We start from the raw sequence: 26,543 nt of genomic DNA, 5'->3' as shown, positions 1-26,543 counted from the left end.
ATATACTATGTGAGGCACCAACTAAACAAGAATAACCTGATCATCGTCTTCTTACTTTATACAAAAGCTACATTTTGTTCACAGACGATATTACGGCTCCGGGAATTTGGTAAGAATGTTAAACACAAATTACACTACAATGACTCAGCGTTTCCGGAATATTTCCGGATCGTCTGACTGTACAGCTTTTTAACGACGTTATGCACAATATTTTATTTATTTGATTGATGTTTTACGCTGCACTTAATAGTACTTCACTTATACGACCGCGGGCAGCATTGTGCTGGGAAGAATCCAGACTTAGCTAGTGGGAATAATACACACTAAGGAACAACTAGAATGGCAGAAAACAAATTGCAAGATGATGATTTTATTTGTATCGTATCATGGGCATGAGAATCAGATGTGGAATGGATGAGCTCTTGGTGAATTCTGAAGAGCTTGTCTATCGTGTGGTATATAATGGCAGCCCGTGATGACGATACAAGTGGCAAGACTGGAGATGGAAGGAGATATCCGCACACACAATGACAACACTGCGTGCAACCAAACAGTAATTTTAGTATGGTCAAAGTAAAACGTAGACAATGACATTATCAGCACAGATCCCGGCCATGGTATATTGTCAATGTCATTGTCAGCACACATAGACACATATTTGGTGTAACCATGACATGGGTCACGTATGTGGTGTGACAATGCTATGGGCCACATATCTGCTGTGACAATGACATTGCTAACACATGGCACTATCATAACTTCGGTTTGACAATGACATTGCGCGTAACACATGTGACGTGGGTCACATATTTGGTTTGACAATGGCATGGGTCACATATGTGGTGTGACAATGACATGGGTCACATATTGGTGTGACAATGACATTACTAACACACATGGCTACAACGTAGGATGACCAGATTGAAAGTCCCACAAACCCCTGCAGTGCTTAACCAATTTCTCCGTCACAGAGTTTTATTATATATACATACATTGATGAAAATATATAACCGACAAATCATTTTCTCTTCCTCGTCAAGATACGTCTAAGTAAAACATAAAATTTGTTTGGAGTATTACAAAATATTGGTGAATGGCGATTGTGGGTTAAAAGTAATGGAGTTAAATGATGTGGAGTTTCTTTAGTTGTACTTGCTGCCCTAGCTGAATGAATGTGTGGGAGTACAGAGTATCTGAACAGAGGAGCCCTGTAGAGTTCAGAAAGCAGTGTATACACTGAGCAAACGGTGCACACGTCCCGCTCCAATCCAACACAATAGGATTTGTGCAAATTATAATATGTCTTAAAAAATAAAGAAAATATCTGCACCAATCACTGAAATACTTAACAACACATGATGGGTGAAATAAAAAATAAAGTCTACATCTACAATTGCAAACAGACATATGTGGTTAAAATATCAAAAGTGTACATCACAAGACAGCCGATCCGTTCTATGTGCCCCATTGTCCTAAGATATCAGCCGATATTAAGTACCATACTACTCTTGTTGTCAGTTGTCGAGGCTTACCAAGGACGACAGTCTCAACAGCAGTAAGTTTGTATTGCACAAGTGACTACTCCCGGGTACGTCAGAGGGAAGGGCACATCACAATCTTATCCCTGCTGACAATAGTTCCTGGAATGCCACTATTTAAGCTGGACGAAAACTAGAGACGGGTTGATTTCTCTCGCGGAATGTGTGGCCACAGTAATGATAATCGTGTGCTGCTGTAAACAGCCTAAGCACTAGGATGTAGCACCACACTATGTTTATAGCACACGGAACAATTTGCCCTCCGCCTAACTCGTCAGGCAAAACGCCACAGTTCTTCACTCAGATATAAAAATAGTTGTACATGATATAGGATGCATTGAAAATTAACGCTGAACAGTCAGCTGGGTTAATATTAAAATTAGATAAAGAAAACTATTTACAAATATTCGGCATTCTGTAAACTAAACTTAAAATACGAATGTATACTACAAGTATTCTCATCTGGGTGCCCACAGATTTTGTCAGTCTGTTCAATACTTATATTTTGAGCAAATACCAGGAAGTGAGCTGTAGATGAGAATGGCCAGGGAATTTCTCGGCTTCTCATTGGTCAATAATTTATATAGTCACCAAGTGGCGAGAATCTCTGCATTAATGCTGTAATATCCCCGATAAAATACTGTGGGATTCGAATTAGTTATCAACTACGATAAAACAAGATTTCACTAAAACTTCTGATATCGTTAGCTCTAAACTATATCCAAACGACCTTGTACTGTGTATGTACACGCTTTAAAACTCTGTTCATGATATAATTGGATATAGAATTTGAATTTAGTAAGGCTAATTATTCTCCAATAAACCTAACCGAAGTAGAGGGTTCTAATCTATACTGTATATTTTATAACATTTATTTACAATTTTCTAGCCTTAACATTTTCGAGCCTGACCACTCAGCGAGGAATAGCAGTCAGTGCTCATAATAACCGACATCGTCTCCAAGTCGACAACTGTACAATTAATCTTGTACATATAGAGTAATATATAGATATACATAGATATATATATTTCATAGTCTTCATCTTATCGTCAGTTTTGATGTGATCAGTTCATCTGTCCAGCACGTGATGAGCACACAGGCGACTACTGTCCAGGCGTAGTTACTGATTAGCCTGGTGTCATAATAGTCAGTTTTCATGACGTCACAGACTGCCACCGCCAATCTGACACTTTGTTCGCCCAAAAACCATCCGTTGTCGCGATTCGCAGTCACAGCCCATATCGCCGGTTTGCAGTCACTGGAGTGGCTGCGAGAGTGTCTCTTATCATGTGACTACCATCACGTGAATACTAGGCCACGCCTCCATCAGTAGGAGAGCTGGGAGCTGGATGCGTAGATGGCGGCCGAATACTCCTTGGCTTTACTGCGCAGGTCATTGAGGCTGGCGTCGTTAGGCCTTGTATGTTCCTGTGGCGGGAGTTGGGACGTCGTCTGCCCGGACACTGTGAGGGTAATAATAGGGCGTGTCTGTAAACCAGGAAACGATGGCACTAAAACTACAGGCTCAGCTGGACACTTTCAAACTACATCCCTAGGTGGACATTTTCCAACTATAGGTTTTAATGGACACATTCCCAAGCTCAGGTATACATTTTCACACTGCACGCTCAAATCTCAAACTTTGGTAAAACAGACTATATCGACACGCCTGCCATTATAGGTTTTCCGAAAAATACGTTATAAATTGAACACTATCACTTTGCTCCATGTAATTACTTCTTATCGTACAGCTCTTGGACTTCCATATTATACCTGTAGTTACTTACTGAACGTTAGCGTTACCACATTTAGGCAGAAATGACAATTATTGTAGTTTTACGTCCTTACGGCTTGAACAGAGGTATAATGGTGTTTACTTGCCTGGAAGACTAGTCATTACGTTTACACCTGCACTTGTTTGCTAACTGTTATTAATATGGCGTTACGGTTTACTTACTGGGAAGATTGGTGCTGCTGTATCGCATGGGCCACGAACCCTCGTGATAATGACCCGCGCTGTATTGAGTATAGGCAGGCGAAGTGTAGCTGTACTCTGCCGCTGTAGGCAAAGAAAATCAAAATCAACAATGTAATATGCGCTTGTCAACTAAATCATAAAGTCGACCATAACGAAAGTGATTCACCACGGGTCTATCAGGCCATAGCTCACAGAAACACAGGCATACAAACACAAGATATTGAATATTAGACAAGAAGGAAGGGAATGTCGAGGAAACGAGGAAGCGACTGGTGTCATTTGAGTTATATGACTAGGAAAGATCATTAGAAAATTGTGAGTGGACAATGGTTGACTAGGCAATGTTTGATAAAGCAATGCTTGACTGGGCAGTCTTTGACTAGATAATGTTTGACTGGGCAATGTTTGACTGGGCAATGTTTGAATGAAAAATGCGTTTGGAGATTTTCTGAGTGTGAAATGCGTGACTGATAAATGTGTTCATAAGCCATAAGTAGAGAATGCACAAAAATGCGTAACAGATAAAGGTTAAAGCCACCTGACCACAAGGCTTTATTATTTGTGAAAAGAATATACTAGCAGAGGTCAATGTATTCTCGTACAGCCGGCTACGGGCCGCCTTTCTTCTATCTAATGAGAGCACAAACCCAATGGAATGGACGAGAACGGCCGGCCGGCCACACCCTATAGATGTGCCAGTGACGGCGACCAGGATCTGTCTTTATTATTTCATGAGGCTTAAAGAGCTATGGAAAACCTCTGATTCCCCGAAGCCACTTTAAACTAAGCAGCCCGGTTGTGTTGCTCCCAAATGTGATCACAGCCTGGATAAATCGACAAAAGCTCATTAAACTATGATAACCCAGACTGGCCTAAGCTTGACATCGCAGAGACGGATCGAGGGATAGGAGTGCCCGGCACAGCTATAGATCACCGTCGCCATACTTGAGATGCAGCTAGAAAACTAACCCTTATAATGGCTTATTACGAAGTCTGTACACTAGGGTGACTGGACGCACCCCTCCAGCCGTTGCACCGAACTATCCCACCCCACACTTAACTCGTCATAATGCAAGGCCTTGTCCCAACACTGAACAGGAACTGACTATTATTGCCCTTAGAGTGGAGCTCCCGTGCGTCCCCAGCACCAAGCGGCCCGGCTATCGAGAACATTAACTCGTTTGCACATGTTCCAAACACCGCTTAATTGCTAGTCCTCACGCAACCCAGTCTTCCCCTTGCGATTTGTTCAATCCGCCGCAGAGCGATGGACGCTTTATAATAAATACATCATAGCTGCAAACCAGACAACACTCCACGGCGTCTATTCTACCCGGTTCTTACTTCTCAATCAGCGATACTACACTTCGATTTGGACAGTCTCGGACAATAGTTTAGCGAGAAACCTTTGTCTTATCCAATACACCTGATCTCCCTTCTCGCTCATCTAGGAGTTCCGACAACATACATCGTGTCCGGAACCGTTTCGGAACTTGTCTACATGCTTATGTTTACGGCATTTTCAAAACCACCATGGCACTGATCGTATTACCCTGCCCACGTGACTGACCCCGGTCCCAGCTCCACAGATTCGTCGCTGAAAATCTATTACCTGATTGGCCAATGAGCGGATCAATCAGTGCTCATCCCCTGGCACACCCCGCGGGCAAGACGCTGCAATGATGGACGTTCGATCTCTTGACACACTGTGTTGTGCCAATAGCCCCCGTGGAGTTAATGCATTAATTAGAAGTACCCGTACGAGTAACAGCTGAAGGCACCAGCCACCAAGCTCCACAAAACGTTGACTATAAATCCAGCACATACAAAACCAGCACATAGGCCTACACCATGCAATATTCATACCGCCGTAAACACCTCGCTTACACTCAGAAACAACACTCAAAGGACTATTAGATTAAAATTACATGTACTGAAACTGGTATTCATTAGTTTTTCAATTGCGAATAAGTACTGCCCAGGAAAGAACTGGTGGATAAGCTAAACATTGTGCGGCATGGTACATGGCGATGCCAGTTAAACAATCCACGTTAAGTGTGGCAAAAATAATTATATTGTAGGTACAGGTAATGGTGGGCCAAGCTGACCTGAAGTATAATTCTGACCGATGCCAGGTAAACTTGATTGTAATGCTACTGTCAGTTATGATAGATTATGATGTTGGCAGACTAAGTCGACCTTAAGTGTAATTAAACAAAATGAGGCAGAGCTAGAAAGGCAATTGGACTTACGGGATGCTGTGCTGTAGTTATTGGACACTTGCGAGATGACCAAGGGAGGACAGATGGTTTGTCCCGGATATGTCGAGTGATTGCTATTGTAATTAGACTGATCTGCAAACACAAACAAAACAGGCTTTTAGCAAAACAATAATGGCAAAACAAAACTATAAGTAGCCAGTTGGGTAGTTTATGTCCCCATTTGCTCGTTTCTTTGTGTTCCTGTTACCAAACAAATCAGCAGGCTGGTGCAGAGGACAGAAAAGAGCAACAGTCATTAATCTGGGACCAATATATCTACGTCGGACCATATTCAATACGAAAATGACAGTGCTCTTTTCACTAATCTATGGAGCGACATATTAGGTTTCATATATTCCAAGAGCTGAAATACGTATGGCAGTTTAGCCTGCTAACACGTGAGAGAAAACCACATCTGGGTAACGGAGGGCCCCTTACTTGAGAAGTTGCCGAAAGGCGGAAGCGGAATTGGGTAAGATTGGGAAAGAGCTGACGACTGGACTGGCTTCAACTCGGTGAGGGTAGCGCTTGTTGGGGTGGCAGGCTTGGAGGGGGATGGCGGGATTGTGGGCTCGTTATTGTTGGCTGAAAGTTGAGAAATACACGCATGCAGGTGACACAAGTACAACACAGGTAAACTCAAATCAAACAACATGCCAATAAAATCGTTTAGAATTTGCAAACATGCCAGAAAATTGAGCGAATAAAAGGTTTATGAAATTAAAAAGAAAAAAAAGAAAAATAACGCACCAGTAGCAAAACCATGCAGAAATGTGAAACAGTGAAATGATAAGACAAAGAGATAAGACTGCATGCATAAGCTGAGAAGGGGTTGCATGTTACCGATGAGGGGACAGTTTATAGATTATCAATAAGTTATTATATGTCTACTGCTCCTATCGGGGCCTCGGGCATTCCAGACACATTCCACTCACGACGCTACTATCCGCTAACATTTCAAAGCAGCATCAGACGGATGTACTCAGAATTTGTGCCATCCACGTATAAATAATTGAGGGTAATACGGAGATTTTGATTACGGTCACGTGCGGGCATTTAACCGTGTCCAGGAATGTTGAGGTGGAAAGGGGGGTTGTGTCCCTGAAGACACGTCCCAATAGAAGGGAAACGATGACGTACGGGTGACGTACAGGTGACACAGGTCAGGTAACGTGCCCCAACCCCGGGCAGTCGGCCCCGTGAGGGACACGTCAAGAGTCTGTACATCCTCCGGCCAGGAACGTGCCCATCGTCACACCTGATGGGTCATCTTCAGATTAGGCCGTCAGGTAACAACACAGGTGCTTTGATTACAAACCGTAACCTGTTCACCACTACCTAGACACGCTTCCGGAGGATATGCGCACTCTAACCACACAGTTCTACAGCAGTGTTAAAATGAGCAGTCTTGCATAACATTTGTTTAATCTGAAGGTTTGATAGAGATAGGGGCCTGTTCGGACCGTGTCGTCAAATACGCCTCAGGGTGAAACGGCCGAACCGCCCGAGCAAAAAAAGCATGTGCTAATGAGATCTCGAGGGACTACACTTACATCATTAAAATTAAATGTTAATTTCTATTTTTGAGAAACCGTTGCAGACAGTATGTGTTATGGATTGCCGAATACACATACCTAAATATGACCCATTCAAATCTGTGAACCAGAAGTATCCCAAATCCGCTGACAGACAAACTGGGATATAGGAGAAGTAATGAGGTTAAGTGTTAGAGAGGATTGAGGCAATACCTTCGTAAGTGCTATTGGGGGAGTGTGTGGTCATCTGGTCGTCTCTGTGGATCACATGGGTCTGCTTCAAATCGGGGTGGTGGAGCTGGTGAAGAGGCACCAACGACACGTCTTCATGGAAGGAAAAGCCGACAGATCAGCAATGGCTCAAGGAAGGACAAGCCGACAGACAAGCAATGTTTCAAGGATGAAAAGCCGACAGATATGCAACAACTGCATAAAGCAAGTAATAACATACTCGTAAAACAGACAAGCAAAGATCAAGTAACAAGAGAAAACAAAAGAAAATCATATAACGGAGATACAATAAAGAAACTTTTACTATAGATAATGACGAAGGAGGGAGGAAGCAATTTGTTTGGGGAAAGCTAAGGTACGAGACATTCAGAAAGTGAGACGTGGTGCAATGCTGACTTGCATCTTGCAAGTTACATACCGACTGACGGAGTGAAGGTTACGCCTGCAGTCTCTGATTCCGTCGTTATTGTGCTCAATGGAGCTGTGATCACATTAAAGTCTTTGACGTCCTGAGACTCGGCCGAGGTGACCACTGGGTACTGCTGGGAAGGGTAAGGCTGTGCGGCAATGGGGTAAACTTGTCCACTGGCACCCACGGGCGGACTATTGTCAGAGCGGGGCATCTTTACGGAACGACTGAACCATATCTACAATTAACACGAGACACTTGGTATTAGATGTACCGAAAAGGTTTCAAAGTGGAAAACTCATTTAGTACATGAATAACTATTTTATAATTTTATTGTGGAAGACAAATACTGACCATTGTTAGATTTGCTTGTTAGACGAGGCACACTTACATGATCAGCGTTGTCCACTTCCCCATGGCCGTTTGGAATCGCTGGATAAAACAGAAAACACACAAAATAATTGCAAGGAATTCCTTTTCTTATGAAACTAAAAGGTGCCGAATGTTAAAAACATACATGCTTGTAATATTTGTGTCGCACTACTGTCGTGGGTAGACAATTTCATTTGGCCTCGTGAATGTGAAAAACAAACTTTGTATTTGACAGAGGGCTAAACTGAGACCAAAAGATAGTGAGAAAACACGGCTGTCAAAAAGTCGGCTGTTGTCCATATGCCCGAGAGTAAAGTGGCATGTAAGTTGTGATTTCTATCACAGACAGAGAATTCCCATTAAACTTAATTTCCTTTGGCTTTCATGGCGAGCTCACGGCGGAATCGCCAGCAACGACAGAGCCCGGATGTGTCAGTCGTGATTGAAAGAGGTGTAGCGGCATGCCGGATGCTAGCAAATGAGTGGTTGAAAACGAAACTAAAGGCAAAAAACCTCCAACAAAGATACATTATTACTGTCATCAATCAATAGGCAGCCTAGCTAGACTGTTTTATCAGCTGGTTAAGCTAGAAAACGAAGCCAAATGCTTACAGAAAATTTGAAACTTTTCTCTTTGGCAGCTAATTTCCAAATTTTTTCCCAAACAAGTGGCTTTAAATCTGTTTTAGACAGCTTCAGTTGTAACTATGAGATGTTGTGCCGGTCAAAAGGCCTTGAAGAAGACGAAGTGATATGACCATGAGAAGAATGGGGCAAAGGGTTGTTAAGACTCTGTTACTGACTTTGGTCCTAAAGAGGACGTACACAATTTTATTCACCACGATAAAAACCCGGCAGATCCCATTTTTATGGCTATCACAAATCAATAACCTCTCCGTGTGCCATTCTCGATGCTGTAAAAAAAACCAGCGCGGAGTGATATTGCTACTTCCGGTCACGCGACCAGTAAGTGCAGCTCAGCGTCTTACGGAACTAAATAATTCGACCGGAAGCGGAAATTGGGAATCTTGGGATAGGATTACGAGTTAATTAAGTGTTAGTCGGGCTTTTTACAGGGGGTGTCGAGCTGAAGCTGCCGGGTAGACGTTGATATCGCGAAGTCTGCACGCGACTCGGGAAAAGGTTAGGCAAGATAACAATCACAGCTAAAAACAATACTAGAACGACTGGTTCTGTTGCCCTCAAGGTAAATAAAACAAAATTAAAGAAAGCTGAACAAGGCACAAAACTGAACAACAATTGAACTACGTAAAAAAGTGCAACCATTCGGCTGTTTGCGAGCTTTGTACAAGCATGACAGGAATAACGAATCAACGTCTGCGCCATGTGTTTGTTGATGTTCAGGGACAAAAGTTGGATGCCTTCTGGACATCACATTTGCCATCAGAAACAAGAGAAATATTGACGACTTGACTGGAGACAAATAGTTATTACTGGTAGATTACCTTCTCCTTCTCAGCTTTACTTCCAGTCATGTGTAATGCAGGTGTAAGGATACAGTAAAGTAAGCATGACAAGGTCACGTGCGTTTTTTTATGTCAGGAAGTAATAAGAGATGAGATGAGGATTAAGGATATTGGAATTCAGAGATAAACATCTATTTTTATCTTGCACAGATTTAAACTGAATACACAAATCCAGATTTACAGATACTGCATCTGTAATACACTGTCTGTACGGTTAAGTTCCGTGAATAGGAGCCACAACATGTGCATATCACAAGTACGCGGAAATCGGACAAGTTGAGGAAAACAGATTAAAGGAAGAAATCGGAAACAAGTGCTTATTGATCTAACAATACTCTATTGGATGAAGATTTAATTCACGCCACCTTCTACGAAGAGAAATAAAATTAATCACAGTGTTATGTGAGGAAGATAATTTACTCATTGCTTAATAATCCCAATTGTACCCCTTAGCATCGCGTACATGAGACCAAGCGCGGGGCGAGAGAATTGCCATAATAACCAAGCATTTGTCTCCGCGCCACTCCTCGTTTACCCAACAAGCAGCATGTTGTCGAGCAGCATCAATGAAGTGGAGTTGATGCTAATTGAATAGCGTCTCTAAGTGATTGTTTGCGGGCCTAAGATGAGCAGCTACTGTGTATTGAGAGAGACGAGCCACACGGTCCCTGCAGAACGCCAATTATACAGGGAATGTGAGGAGGGCAGGGCTCGCTGGAAACCTCTGCAGTGAGACGATGGCGGGCTAGTGAAAGTATCTCAACTCTATCCAAGTTTAGTTTGCGAACTTGCAATGATATTGAAGTATAACAGTATTCTATAAAGACTATAGCTGTAAAGTTTGTCTTTATATTACACTTCATCAACAATGGGTTTTAGTTTCGTATTTATAAAACCAAAACCTTCCCTCGGACAAGTCCAAAATTTTTTTTTGTATTTATCATTAAAATCTTTTGCATTTTGAAAATGGTCAAAGGGAGATTTTTTAACTTATATCACCGGAAATTGAAGTATTTGTACAAGTATCATATGTTGCGGTAAACTTGAGAATAGAAAAGAGTGAATCTCTGAGTGAATGCAGGTATGGTTGCCAACTATAACTGACATGTAACTGGGACAACTGATGACACAATCAGTCCCGCTCTAACGGCCCACTTGACAATCCGAGAGGGCTTGTTCAGACCCAGGCCTTAGGTCTGCAGTTACGTGAACATCCTTGTCAGGTGACAGTAAATGAACTGGCTGTTAACTGTGCACCATCTATCCCGTCATACTCGCGCGGTCACGTGATCGTGGATAAACTCTCATCGTGTCCTTGGACTCACAGAACAGTCCGCAGATTCAGGATTGACGCAGCAAGCTAACACACTGTTTGTGCAGCGTCTTTAGTTAATATCCCGACCAGAGCGCAGTCATTTACAAAACCACACCTTCTGCTTATAGATGTATAAACCAAGCATTTACACGGGCTGTTTCCAGGGAGCAAAAGTCACCTGACACCTGGTCCTTTATATTATTACGATTAGTATTGATTTTAGTGTTAGATATGAGATTCTAAAATGTTGTTATATACACAACGGAAGAATAACAGAAGTACTTACGTTCCGACTCTTGTTTTCTCTTTAAAGATTCGCTGGGTGAACTGGATGGTGGGGAATGTCCACTGATGCCCAGGATATTGCTAACGGAGTAACCTACGGTCCTGGGTGTGCCTTCATTCCCGGGGGTGGGCGGCTGGGAGCCGGGAGAGGTGGGCGTGTCGGACGGCAGACCCGGGCTTATATCGCCACTCTTTTTGGCCTTGTCAGCAGCTTTATTTCGGACGATTCTGGAGAAGAAAAAATAATTAACTATTGGAGCTTATGTATAGCGACTGTGTCCCCTTTGGACAAAGGTGGCAACTGATAACACATTAAAACTGGAACCCCGCTAAGCAAAAAAACGGAATATGTGGCTAAGCGTAAGAAGTGGCTCTGACCGGAAAGTTACAAGGTCACAATGCAGAGTGCTTGTGGAGAAACAGGGAATAAAAGGTGTAATGCCAGAACTGTTGACAGTGACAGACAGGGAAGTGGAAACATTCGGCTAAATTCAGAACAATAGAGTCAGAATCTTAGAGACGGAAAGCTCGGGCAATATGATATATATAATGACGCCAATCATGGCAATCAAATCAGCTAAAATTACTGGTTATACAGAGACGCATCATTCGATTTATGGTGTGGTCTCGCGAACGCTCGTACAACTCTGCCCCTCAAGCCATTTCTAGATCGTCATCGGATCTCAGCTGAGTAAAGAAGGCAGTCGTAAGACCGAGTGTGTACAACAACGGCTAAAATATCGCAAATTAGCTTATAACAGAGAAACTTTTATCAAATGTGCCGTTGCTTTTCTTCAGCATTAAGAAGCCTCAGTTCTCAATTATGTGATCTGTTACGGCTCCAGCAGGCCATCTGTAGCTGATCCCCAGTCCCGACTGCTCCTCTATTACAGTAACAACTGAACCGTTAGTAATCAGAACCGGCCGAATAGCAATGGCACACGATATACGGCGATTTGTGTACCAAGCTAATCCTTGACAGTCTCCCCACCCATGGACACACCCAGAACCTAACAACACTACATCAGGAACACATCTACAGCGAAAAACAACCATTAACTATGGTAGAATTCTCTAAATTTCCCCCACACGCAGGTATTAATATCTGCCAAGATTATCACACAAATGTAAGTTAACCACTGCTGACAATATAAATGTCGCCATGCATACAAATCTAATAAAAGGTATGATTAAGCATTCCTCAGGAAAGCTACGCCTGCACATAAAACCCCAAAATGTTCAGCAGTGCTAGAAATGGACGACAGTTCAAGTGGTTAGGATTTTGATGTCAGAAAATCATACTGGTCGGTGTCATCTATCAGTCTCTTTGATTTAGTTTTAGTGACAACTGTTTATCGGACATAAGCATACTTGCAGACACTGTTTTTCAGGGCCACTGTAGTTCTGGTGACAAGCGTATCGTACCTGTTGATGGAGCTAACACTGGGGACATTTTCTTGAGAACACACGGCCTCCGATAATAGGCGGTCGCGGATTTCCCATGCAAACATAGTTGGGTTTTCTTGTTTGTACATTGTAATGGCGTCTACGACTTTGGGCGTAGCTACTTTTGGTTTGGACCCGCCGATAACGCCAGGCTTGATTGATCCCGTTTCATAATACCTGAAAATACAGACGATACAAACAATAGTGTTCATTCGCAACCCTGCAGTTAACTGGTCTGTATTCCCCAAAATTAATTAATTTCACTTATGCAGCCATTAATAAGTTTACATAGAAATCAAATCAAACTTCATGGTGAAAATAACTAAAATTATTATTTTTTTTGCAGGTCACAAATTCACTGAGCATCAGTCTTACAGATATATACAAATGTATATGATGCATATTTGTGTGTGTGTGTGTGTGTGTGTGTGTGTGTGTGTGTGTGTGTGTGTGTGTGTGTGTGTGTGTGTGTGTGTGTGTGTTTGTGTGTACACACTCTAGAAAGTTATGTACTCGAATCTTTAACTTATCATTAAAATCGGCTACATATGACAATAAATCCTGCCCACGACGATATACCACAGGGTCGGGCTCATCAGTGAAGGCTGTCATGATCAGACAAGTGAATACCCCGGCCCTGGGCTAACCCCAAATCCCAAGCTGATCCCCACCCCGAGACACACCTGTGTAGCACAGGTGACTGGCCCTACAGCCTGTCACATGAGCCCGTGACTGACGTTACCTCATCCCCGCCCAGGGCCCGACTCTCTGACTGATATGTTACATAGTATAGGACAAGCAGTAAACAGCTTCACGGTCTTCCTCTAGATCTCCAGTTAAAGGAAAGTGAGTCTGATAGACATTATTTGGCTGTCAGCGGGCACCTTTCTACGAGGGTGGAAGCTGATTGCCAACAGTAGGTTAGCAACCTCAAGCCCACCTGTCCCCACACAGACACGTGTCAACATACAACTGTAGGTTAGCAAACTTACCTAGTTACACATGTAAACATAATGCTCATATTCTTATTAATCAGAAGGTGTGGTAAAACTGATATCGACACAGTTATTTTAGTTTATGATGCCACTGTGTTAGCGCGCTTAACATGCACAAGCAGCTTGTGTTAACAGTGGCAGGTTTTGAAAGCTTGATGAACAGTTGATTTTAAGTCCAAAACGATATCAATAAAAAAAATCATTATAGACCTTCAATAATACTTCATATCTTTCTTTCTAAACAAAAACACGCAATATTAATTATTAATAACCATAAATTACACACCTATCCCCAAATAAAGGTGCGATTTTTTGAAAGTCTTTAAAATATGAATTGCAAAGAACCCGATTCACAAATCCTCCGTCGTGTTCCTGCAAATTAATGAACAATTGCATCGTCCCATGTAACCCATGTTTACAAACTCCGCTTGTAATTGTTATTAATCCCAAATAATAAAAATAATACAGTACATACCTACAAATAAAAATCTTATCTCCAGTAATGAATGACAATCATAGAAGTTAATAATTATAATATAAAAAAATTCTCACATTTTTGTTATTGGTAATATTTAGCTAAATACGCTTAGTACGCTATCGTATTCAACATATCTGGCGCACTGAAATAACCACACAATGTGGACAGAAAATAACTCTTATTTCTTATAATTTTAAGGTTTAAACAAATCAAAATTATTCGTAGTTTCAACTCAAGCCGTATCAATAATTTTAAAATCGGTGGCCAAAATTGTTTTGAGTCATATTTAGGATAACAATATTACGAGCATTTCCTGAAATCATTGGTGCAATATCTGCTCCTATAATTTACTGGGACATGGTGAGTATTGTCTGTTATAGTGGCAACATGATAAGGTGACAGCATCTGTGCTAACACAGGACGTGTGCTCAGTGCATAGAGTCCACTTATCAACGATTATTGGTCTTATGTACAACTGTAACATGTGACTACACTGTCCTCCTTCAATAACAAACTCTGATTGAAAAGTCTATTGACATCAAAACATTGTTTTTATTTGTTACAGTTGAAGTGGAAATGTTCACTTTGGAAGGAGAGCTAAGGGTCGTGGATCAATGTGGTAGCCTGGTGGTCGTGTTGGCGGTCTGGGGCAGGGACACAACTCCCTCACCCCACACCCGCTTACACATTGACGAACTGTCACTTGCACATGTGCATCGCCTTGCTTGTATTCAATATCATATTATCAACCAACGATCATAAGTTCTTTTCACCGTTCGTCTTTCTACTAACGTCAAGTTTTTTTGCGCGCGGCTCGTGAATGGCAGAGGCCAACACCTGCTTTCCCATCGTCCGTGGTTATTTAGAGGTTGAGATAAGTGAAGCCGCAATCTGACACACCAGACAGCTTCACTTCCCATCTCTCACAAAAACAAGCTTTAAAACACTCCTGTCAAATAACAACACAATAATAATTTGACGAATGATCAAATTAATTTCAAGGTCGCTGGCCATTTTTTCTCCCATTTTTTTTTTTTTTGTAATTTTGTTTTAATGAATGAATTCATCACGATTGGAGATTGTCTGTGAATTTCCTCTTGAAGACAAATCCTCTCGAGGCCGGTGTTTATGTGAGGAAAAGCAGCATCTACAAGGCACTGGAGACTTTACAACTGTTCTCTATAGAGGCGGACGCTACGGTGCAAATATAACACGATACAACAATAATCCTCACAACGAAGTGAGAACTTCACAGAAAAACACAATCAACATGATGCAACAGAGCAACTGCTTACTGCATTCCCTTATACACTTTGACTTATGACATTACTCAACTCCGAGAATGGATAATGACTTTATCGCTTCTGTATACTGTTTTATAATTCATTTAACAGCGTATATCTTAGACTTTAACAATTGCCCCTTCATGCATGGTGTGTTGCAAACATCTTTTACGTCTCAATGATTATAATAAGTTTGCTTGTCGAGGACAGGTTGGTCGGGCCTATATCCATGTAAAAATCGTCCGTATCTCCTAACAACATACTGCTGGTGAAATTCATAACTTCAAATTGGCGTTTCATACCAGTGAATAACAACTGTGCCATATGCAGTGTCTTTCCGTATTTGCCTGCATAGCAGAGCTAAGTTTAGGCTGTGTTCTGTTTACTTTCGCATATCAAATTTTTTGTAATTGTTTTCCATACCAGTTAACAAAGTGGTGTCGTTGATGTCTGTGCCACAGGAAAACTACGTTTTGTGAGTGTTTTCTGTAGCATCGGTATACCAGGGTTTGTTAGTGTTTTCTGTACCATCCATATAGCGGACTACCAAGCTGTTACTTTTTTCTGTAAATGATAATGACAACGTGTTACATATTCTGCTGGCAGTAGTGCTTGGTCTAATGAGAAAGAGTTTAATGTGTTGTATTTTTTTCGGATATTTTATTTTTGTCTTTTTTATTTTCGGATATTTTGTTTTTGTCTTTTTTATTTGTGGATGTACCTTGTGAACATCGCTTTGTCACATTTCTTGCGCAATAATAGTTTTATCGTATTCATTCTGCACTTCGTAATGGCGTTTATTCTGTGTTTTTATATTTATATCTCATACTAAGGTGGTACAGTTGATGAAGCTCGCAGTGTGCTGAGGTAACTGCTCCAGGGGACAGTCCGTGGTTGATGAGACAACTCATTATGACATACATTTTCATCACCTTTTCAACATACGACACAAGATAGCCGGGTTATATGTGCGATACTTACCGGCCTAGTATTTTACTGACACAACCGTGTGAGACTCTTAGTTGCCTGGAGATGTCACAGGGTCGGACCCCCTGATGAGCGAGCTCCACGATGCGTTGGCGGACGAGGTCCGGCAGTGGACGGCCGTTGACGAAGACGCCACCCAGCTGATTCACCCCTCCATGGCCTGCAGCGGTGAAGACAAGAGCAGGATTATTAACTTGTGGTGTGCCTGCTGCCATTATGTGATCACAGTGTTTCTACTCTTACTTAATAACGGATACAGCCAATATATGTTATTAACTTCAAGACATATGGATTTGTTTTTAGGTAGATATTAAATCAGATCATCAGTTAAAACATACACAAGTTAGTTTTGCATTGGAAAATAACCATTAGCCTACAAGGTGTAATGTCTTAACTCAGAATTTAAGAATTTAATGTGAAGGTCAAAATAAAATGTTAGCGATCCAACTTCTGAACTGTAACCCCGTAACTTCCGACTTGTGCTTTTCTGAGAGGAGGCAAGCTCATTGAGGTAAATTGGTTACCCCTGGTCCATCAGAGACGTTGTATTGTTCGAAGGGGGACATTATGGGCTGGTACCGGGCGTCAGACAACACCCACTTACCCTTACAACATTAGCCTTCTGCCTTCCAGTCTTTTCAAAGAATGAAAAATTCATGTGAATTATTGATGGCTTGCCATTCTGTCCGTCATCTAACATGTCAACTTTGATATCTTTATCAAGTAGAAAAATCTGACAGATTTGCCCCAAATTGGGGGCTTTACCTGACCTTTCTGTGAAGCGTTTTGGTCTAAATAATATGTGTCTGTTTGACTGCGACGTTATCCCGCCAGGCCACCATATGGCACCTGGGAACGGCCGCCTTACCGAGCTGAGCTATGGCAAAACACCACAAGCACGCATACTTCGTGTATAATTATCGCCAATTTTACACATAGCACACATACAAAAAAAAAATACTGGCCGACAGAGATATCTAGTAAAATTCTACTAAAATTTGATAATTACAAAATCTATAAATGAATAAAATAATAATGATGAAAGTGAAAAGAAGTAAAACACAAATCTTTACTTTCACCAAAAAAGTTAGTGTTTCCAAGCCAACACAGCTCAAGCAAATACAAATTCAAAAATACCGAAAAGAAGTAAGAAATAAAAATAAAGAAAATAAAAAATAATTAGTGTGTGATTGTTAGTTTATCGGGTTACTCTTGCTGGATAATGATTGAAGCCAAATTAGCCGGGGTGCTCCTGGGGATTTAATAGCTGTAACATACACAGCGAGCAGACAACAACAGATAGGGATAAATGTTAGGCAAAACGCATTAAATATTAATTACAAAAATAGCGTAAATGACACACTTAGCGATGATTTCCATTAGGTAAAACATTAAAACACACTATTGATGGCTTCCATTTTCTGCCTGTTTGAACGAGGGCTCTTTGAACTCACCTCGCAAGGAATGCTACAGTGAGAATTAATCACGTCACGAACGACGTTAACTATATTTCAGCTACATTCTCTATATATTATCCTTAAATACTGCAGTTTAATTTAAACGTGATTTGGAATTAATTTTTATGTTTAATTATTTTGCAAATACTATTAGCTAAAGCCAGGTTCTATACCTTATACAATTCCATTAAAAATATGAAGTATACAGGCCAATTCACCCTGAGGAAATAAGACGTATTCTACCAATGTTTGGATTGTGGTCCACGATTTTAAGGATAACGATTGTTAGCTCACAAAGATTTAATGTGTGGTTATCAATTTAAATAAAATTTCCATTTTCTATGATATTTTTACCAAACTGTAAATTCAGTAAATGTTTCATCTGCACTTTATTTAACACATTAGTAGGCCTTATGACATTTGTTTTCGCATTTTAATGCGAGTCTGATTACTAACGGTACGCCAGAGAACTCGGCCACCACCCCTCCCACCCCCCAGGTACTAATGTGAACAAGTGAAATCCCTACCGTCGTCGGACTTGTCCCAACTTCCTGCCTCGCCTTGCCACGGACCGTTGCTGACCCACCCTGTGTACAGATAAATGAGGCTAGCTCTACTTCATGTTAAGTACATATCACATTTAACAGTCCCGCTATACATTTGAACACAAAATAAAATATTTAACAAAAATGAACATTGAAAGCGGCGTGGCGGTCATTTCAACAAGATCAGAAGTGCGCGCATGCTTCATTAGATCAAAGAAATTCATGCAGTAAAAAAAATATAGAATCAGATAACCTTTGTTAATATTTGTATTGTTACAATCATGAGATAAACCATTACACAGATATAGCACTAGATATATAAACAATAAACATATAATCTGGGCTCTCGGTTAAAACAGACAAGACGGCGGGTTAGTAAGAAATTGTAAACACCCAATCTCGTTCAGGAATAAGGACATGGATAATGCCCCGTTGTTCACTGTATTTCACACACAAATATATAGATGTAACAATAATTGTTGTAGACCCATCACACATAAAACGACACATGAAGACAAGGATGACAACATAAAAACAAAAAATATTCGCGAAAATAGTTGCGAAATTCTGCATGACATCTCTACAAGGCGACGTTGGAGTCAACAATTAAAGTGTCGGTTAACGGGATAACGGCAAAACCATTGTCGGTCACGGGAAAGAGAAAATGGTAGAAAAGCACCTGTACATTTGCTACTATGTTAGCGTGAAAAATAGTGGTGGGCGATAAAAAAATTACATGAAACAACCACTGCTGTAAAAAAAAACTCTACCATCATCTACTTAATACGTTCGGCTTTAAATATAGAGAAAACTACGAAAATTATATTTCATCCCCAGGGAAAATGTCGCAAGACTAAAATATTCAGCGTGAATATAATAAATACTTTCTGATCAGAAAACAAAAATCTTCATTCGTTTGTGGAAAATTAAAAAACTGGAAATCATCTGAGAGGTGATTCTGCGGGGATGATAATTTTGCTTGTGGGACGTCAGAGAAAAGCGAAACCGAAGACCCGTATGGTACTTGAGAATAGCGTTCTACAATAACTGGGGGTTTGAGTCTACCCGCCGTTCTCACGGCACGCTGACCACCGTTCATCATGATTTCCAGTCTGGAACGCACCGTAAATATATGAGATATGGGCGTATTGTAACTGAACGATGGGACTCACATCCTGACGTTTACATCGTCAGTTTAATACAGCGCACATAAACACGTCACGGACAATGTGTGTAACCAGACAAATACACAACGGCTGTGAATATGATCATATTTAAAAAAACTCGTATACCATATTTGTTAATGTTTGCAAGCCATCAGGTAGCTAAAGTGTCACATCGAAGCACTGTTTACCTCGATGGCAAGACTAGGTCAAAGATACGCCCCAAGGTGCCAACCACTGGAGCAAAACCCCGACAACACAGAGCCTTGTAAAACGCTGCGACATCTACCCAACCACAGGTACAGGCCATAACTGCGCAAAACGCTGGATATTTCCTGATTTTGTCACGGGTTATGACGACGTATTATGTGTAACAGGAAATGTACATAGGGTACTCACTTTTACAGGAATGATAGAAATCCATCAAGTTGATGTTGGGGTTGGGGTGGTAGCGATACGGAGCCGTGGCTAAGTCCATTCCAAACATGGTTGTCTCTATTCTATTGTTTCTCAAAATCACTGAAGCCTGCTATGTGTTCACGGCAAAGTCTCGGTTTGTTGCGGAGGACAGATACGCCTGACTCCGTGAGCAGGTCTCCACGCTTCCTCAAGCAAAGTCCCAGTCAAAGACCGAGCAGCGGCCGTAACTTAGTGCTGGAAATACTCGAGTTTGTGTTTACCGCGGAACAGTTCGGCCTACCTGACTTTATCACTTAATTTACTTCCATTGCACTGGGATATTGGCTGTTGATTGGGTGATCTGAGCCTTACCGATTCCTCTTAATAACAGAAGGGAAAGCCCCCAGCACAATTTGTTCGAGTGTAATGTTTCGCTTTAATTCATCAATCAAAAGCCGATCAAATCACCGAAATGAAGTCAGCCGCTGCCGGTGTCGCTTCCGATTGGTCGGTGGCTTTCCTTATGTTACCTCCAAGAGGCTTCGAGTGCAGCAAGGCTTTTTCTCTAACGCTGCCAATCATCGGGTAGGCATGGCTGCTTGCTCCTCCCCCTTGTCACAAACGTGCTAGTTCAAGCGGCGACCTTTTCTTCCTGCTTTGGCAGTTTATCTTCCACAGCAATCAATGGTTTATCATGTTAGATTTTTGTTAAATATTGAGTGACATATTTGACACAGTGGTTTACTTTATTGAAAGACAAGGAAATTATATAACTTGATTATGTAGGAAGTGAAAAGTGGCGACGCAATATGTACTTTCTCTATAATACTGTGGGATAATGTTTGCAATAACTGCTAATGCATAAGTTGAACGACTATCTGCTCTACATTTCAATGCGGAAGGACACGGTAGAGTTAACCTCATCACCATGCCTCGGTTGTGGTTCCAGGCTGTCTCTAACTTGTGAGAACATTGCTAATCTTCACTGATAATCGACTTATTACCACTCCGATAAAAATATAACATCTTATTTAGCCTAATCTCTATCAGTTCATCACCACTGAGGCATTCACCAAATTCTCGATGATAAGATATTACGGTTGAGTGGTAACATTACATTGTTAACCATAGCGGATTGGAGAGCTGAGAGGAGTCTGGTTGTGCACGTCCTGGCAAGCTCAGTCGGGTTCTGGGAGACTGGGCCCGTCTTCCTTCACAGCTCACGGCCTCCCTCCTCAGCGGCTTCTTCACACCTCACCTACATACCTGTCCGTCAGCCACCTAACACTGACTCTCAGCTAGATAGACAAGAGATAGTCATAGGCCTACATTTAAATTGCTGATTAGATGTTCCCATGGCAACTTATCGCTGTCTTTATCTCTTTCGCAGAGCGAAAAAAAAAACAACAAAAACAATGAGGTTTATCCAGGTGATCTTTGATTTCCATCAAAAATCCCTCAGAATTACGAACAAGGTTTGGTATTCCATGGCGCAATGTTACAAACTAATCACACTGCGGCAAGGACTCAGAAAACTGCCAAAGATCAACGGTGTGAAATTAAACACAGCAAATTGCATACAACCCACGGTGGGACTAATAATGTCTCTACTATTCATCCGAGAGTTAATACATAGTTTTCCGTTTTAGTGACATACCTAGCTGCAGTAGACGATAATAACCAAGGCCGACAATACTGCATACTCTTTACGCGCATAAATTAAAACGATGATTCTTCATGCACTGTTAGTATGCATCTGTTAGTAAACATTTAAAAATATTACATTATAAATAAAAACAAAAAATCCATAAATATTCACGTTATATAAATGCACAATACAGCACGCACATGTGTGTTTTTAGTTCGGAAGCGGCTGCATAGTTCGGCAAGTGCATGTGAAGTGCGATTGCAGAGTTCGGCGTGTGCGTGTGACGTGAGTGTACCAGCCCTGATTACCGCAGCAAAACATACGTTTGTAACCACTTCGAATCACAAAGATTAGTGTTAGATACATTTCTCTCAAATTTGCCTCGATTATTCCGGTGCAATTCACTGGATACGAATGTGACTAAGTTTGGGCGACCTCACTATATGACAGAAATGATTTCTAAATCACTTATATGTAGGGGGAGCTGTGAGGAGGCATGCATTAATGGGTGATATCATTTCCAGTCCTCTGATCACTTCATTCACACAGGCTATTGATTAGAGGGAAGCGACTGACACGAGGGGACGAGGTGTATCGTGTATGGCAGGCTAGTCTCTGTGCAGGCTCTGGCCAGTGCAGACAGGCGTCAGATGTCACAGATCGGCACACGGCCCGACACACTCTGAATATTTTACACCTTTTGAATAATTAAGGGACCGTTTAATTCCCAGATTTCTACGCTGCCCAGAGGGGGCGTTGTCGGCTGCACTCTGCATGTGCAGACGTAAGTTTAATGCATGAACTAGGGCACTGATAATATTTGTAGACAAATAAAATGATCACGTTCATTGCCAATTCTAGTAGGCAAGATGAAAAACAATTCAAAAAGACATATCGAAATGCAAATGTAATGAACACACAGCAAGGTGAGGTAAACACACAAACCCATATGCAAATCTAATAAGCTTTTTTAAAGACAGTTCAATTAGACACCGGTATCGATATGCCGATATGCAACAAAACAAAACTTCAGATTAAATTACATTTGTTTTCGGTTATTGTGATGCGAAAAAATGCCAAGATTTGACGATCTAACAATTTGCGAGGATTTATACTGGGTCGAGATGACTACATTGACACATTCATGTAGACATACAGTCACGTCTACTCACAAGTATAATGCAGCTTACAGAGTGACTCAGATATTGACTGACGGATGAAACGACTGTCTTGGTCGAGTGATAGATTAGATGAGGCGCACACACCATAAATAAAATTTGGTTGTTGCTGCTGTTTTTAGATGCAAGATGGAGCTTCAGTCGTGGACTGTATAAACTCTCAAAGTGTCCATTACTTTTCAACATAGACTATGTAGGTGTCTCTTAAAATATTTTGTTTACTCAACCTCCTGCACTCATTGTGTCAGAGAATTAATTAGACTTGAAACTAGACGTCCTTGCGTAATTGTCTGGTGTATGATATACTTTTGATTAATGCATGAGTGATTAGCTGAGATAATGGATTACCCTTGTCTTTGCCTATAAAACCACCTGGAGCGCATTAAGAAACCTGACCAGTAAGAGAAATGGTGTCGTCACCATTGCATGTACAGAGACTTGGTGCAACTGAATGTGTCTAAGACGTTGTTTACACGCGTATACAGATGGGAACATTCATCAGTAATACGTCTTGTCCACTACTGCGGCACTACCATCATTCACAGAAAATCCCCAGGGCAAGGTCCTGACCAAAAATGTATATATGGCTGTAATGGCCACTAAGTCCATCTTATGTTCGTCACACATTAACATTTCGTCGACATAATACGGAAAAAATCAGAGGGAAAAACTACAGACAAAAGATTCCCAAATGTTACAAGACAGGAAATTACAGGACAATGAGTGCATATATCTAGGAATTTTGAAAATTAGATCGATTGAATTGCCACCATAAAGCTATGGACTAACACAACTAGTTTACAGTTACATAATGATAATTGTTGTGCCTGAAAGACGACTAAATCACGCTTAAGCAAAGCTCAACCACCCCCAAGAGACAAAAACACACCGAGAATATTTTTCATTTTACAACAGAAGGTTAAAGGTTATGTGGAATTACCATCGCTTGAGTAAGTCCCAATGGGGCTGTGAAGGTAGAGAGAAGCTATTTGAGTGTGGATAGCAGTGTAATGGGGCCGGGGTATGTGTCAGGTGACACAGGTTGATAGGTGCATTCCTGGCCGATGACAGCGGGACATTTGGGGCAACCGTTTGTCAGTACCAAACAGAGTCATCATGGTTCCTACTCAAAAGATGTATTTACCACCTCCCTAAACGGGAAGGCTTCTGGGCCAGTTCACGCACAAAGCTACCATGCCATAAAACATCTGTTTATGGAATAAAACAAATGAAATAGGTCGACTTGAATGTGGCCTCAACAACTTATTCACTATAAACAGTTTAAGTTCCCCAAGGACGGGCGCCCTTGGCTCTTTGGCAACGCAACACTCGATATATATGTTCACATTTTACGCTGTTTTGAGAGACACAATCATTTCATCAGCCAACAGATATATTGATCAAAGTGAACCGCCTCAGAGCGATGTGTTTGTTAAATTAATATCTGAAAATCCATTAGGTGTAGAGGAGCTTCACACGGGCGAGCGACAAGGAGACAATGGCAGGTAAAGCTGTGGGAGATTGGGGACGACACAGACCTGAAACTTGATACGTGACGCGGCTAAAGCAACTTTATCCAAACAACCATCAATATAACAGACAATTAACACAAAGACAAAGCTCGACCGGGCACGATAAAACAGCTTTACATACATGTGCATACAGCCCTATCGGGTATAAACAAGTGTTGAGCACACCTTAATCATTCACCAAATCTCCGCAGTGTATGGTAGCTGTAAATTAACTTAAAGCAACGTTAAATTTTTAAACGTGTTGACACTTAATAATTTCTGATATTTATTTCAAAGAATTCGGAGTGTTGTGATATACGAAACTCTAGGAGGACTATAGCTTTGTCACCGGAAGTGGCGATATGATAATTTTGGGACAACAGAGAAAGTTACGACCTGCCGTTTGGTGATCAAGAGAACATCAGACGACTAGATCTCTGTTGCCTGGCTTTTTATTTCACCGCTCTAAATTTGTCCACCGTATGCGAAGACGCTCGGAGTGACGCTCAAAGTAATGAGGCCTAACATTAATTTACATTTCACGACAATCATGATGTCCTTCCCAAGGGTGTTGTTTTTCTGGCAGAAAAACCCTGACTAATTTTTAAGCTCAATGATATAGGGGAATGTAACGCCATCTAACGGAATGGCAGCTTTTCTTCCTTTATTTTGATGTAAATAAGGAGAAAGTTATCAATAAAATAGAATACAATGTTATGATATGATGTGTGTTTCGTGTTTTTTACGTTGAGATTAAGTGCGAAAAGCCTTTGAAGCCCGTTACTTCGACGCACAGTCACTATCCGAACAGTAGGACGAATCACAGTTTCTTACTACCTATCGCCAACTAATAATATTTGTCGTCAATATTCACCTTGCGGATATGATATATTGTGTTTGTTTAATTGCTCAACGTGTTGGAACAGTGTACTAAACTCTCAAGACACCGCACAAGACAGTACAGCGCTTAACTGCGATCTCTTCCACATCTTACCTTTGGCTCTGCCGGGTGGCTTGTGCAGGAATCCCGTACATTCGACGCTCGTGTAAGGGTGGCCGGCCCGAGGGTATCCTACGAGATTATCCCCGACCCTGACACAGCCCGACTGTGGTCTAATGGTAGCGTGTCCCGGGAGGTGGGGTCCTTGGGCCCTGTTACTGTAATAGCAGCATGAGGGAGAAGGGGGTAGCTCGGTTTTGTAGTGCTGGTGAGTGCCGTGAGAAGACGCAGAGGTCGCGGAAAAGTTGTAAGGCACTGGCTCGCTGAAGTACAACATAGCTCTCTTCCTTGTAAACTTAACGCGACTAATTTACTGTATCAAGTGCTTGTTAGGAATGATCCGAGGTCTAATCAGCTCAGAGTCGCTTCTGTCACCACGAACATCCCGGTGACCGAGAAAGGCGTTAATGCATTTAATCAGTTGGGATACGGTTGATTTGTGTCGAGTGGCCGTCACAGGTCGCTTTGTCAAAATACATGTTAAGGTCGTATCATCTACGCCTCGACCACCTGGGGTGTCGCTGAAGGGGGTGAGGGAAGCTGAGGTACCTCGCGCGTCCAATCGGAATCTGGAACCTTCTGTGGTAACGACTCCGTCCACGCCTTCTTCCCCTCCGCGTTAAAGTTTATCCGGGATGTAGCAGGAACTTTGTATCTGAGTTTCTTCTCCCAATAATCCCAACAGGACCAGATCAGGATATTGCCAGGAATCTTAAGACGACCAGAATGTCGTCAGCTCATGTCTGCCTGATTCCTTCTCTTCTCTCACACTATACAACTGTCTGAGACGTCGACCTTCTAAATGGTCGTTAGGTCCACGAGGTGAAATTCTCCAAGTGGGCGACAGGCAGCAATATGAGCTGGGTTTATTCCGCACTGAAAGGGCCACGCTACACCGACTCTAAACTCACATGTACGGCAGTATGAATATTTATGTACCGAAAACTTTGTGGTTGGCAGACAAACAACAAAAGCACGAGAACTGTTTTCATAGATACATAGACTATCTACAAACGTTGCGCTTTAAAGCAGATTTAAAGG

General features: G+C 41.6%; 1 protein-coding gene across 5 annotated transcripts in view; it reads right to left on the bottom strand.

Moving 5' to 3' along the window:
* Positions 1 to 363: 363 nt before the first annotated feature.
* LOC135469885 (paired box protein Pax-5-like) overlaps positions 364 to 26,543 on the bottom strand; it is a 46,328-nt gene continuing 20,148 nt past the window's right edge. Inside the window, exons 1-12 of one of the 5 annotated variants that reach the window (XM_064748521.1) lie at positions 25,497 to 26,525; positions 18,586 to 18,645; positions 16,596 to 16,761; positions 12,838 to 13,035; positions 11,414 to 11,640; positions 8,345 to 8,385; positions 7,963 to 8,191; positions 7,527 to 7,637; positions 6,217 to 6,363; positions 5,770 to 5,871; positions 3,497 to 3,598; positions 364 to 3,002 (exon numbers count right to left, since the gene is read on the bottom strand). In XM_064748521.1, the coding sequence (XP_064604591.1) occupies positions 2,866 to 3,002; positions 3,497 to 3,598; positions 5,770 to 5,871; positions 6,217 to 6,363; positions 7,527 to 7,637; positions 7,963 to 8,191; positions 8,345 to 8,385; positions 11,414 to 11,640; positions 12,838 to 13,035; positions 16,596 to 16,761; positions 18,586 to 18,645; positions 25,497 to 25,779 (1,803 nt within the window). In that variant the 5' untranslated portion in view covers positions 25,780 to 26,525 and the 3' untranslated portion in view covers positions 364 to 2,865. Of the gene's footprint in view, positions 3,003 to 3,496; positions 3,599 to 5,769; positions 5,872 to 6,216; positions 6,364 to 7,526; positions 7,638 to 7,962; positions 8,192 to 8,344; positions 8,386 to 11,413; positions 11,641 to 12,837; positions 13,036 to 16,595; positions 16,762 to 18,585; positions 18,646 to 20,165; positions 20,724 to 25,496; positions 26,526 to 26,543 lie in introns of those variants that run through there. The other 4 variants (XM_064748537.1, XM_064748545.1, XM_064748529.1 and 1 more) reach the window with 4 other exon arrangements.

Source organism: Liolophura sinensis, chromosome 1 (assembly GCF_032854445.1).
Source record: "Liolophura sinensis isolate JHLJ2023 chromosome 1, CUHK_Ljap_v2, whole genome shotgun sequence".
Lineage (NCBI taxonomy): Eukaryota > Metazoa > Mollusca > Polyplacophora > Chitonida > Chitonidae > Liolophura > Liolophura sinensis.
This window is presented reverse-complemented; position numbering and strand designations above follow the sequence as displayed.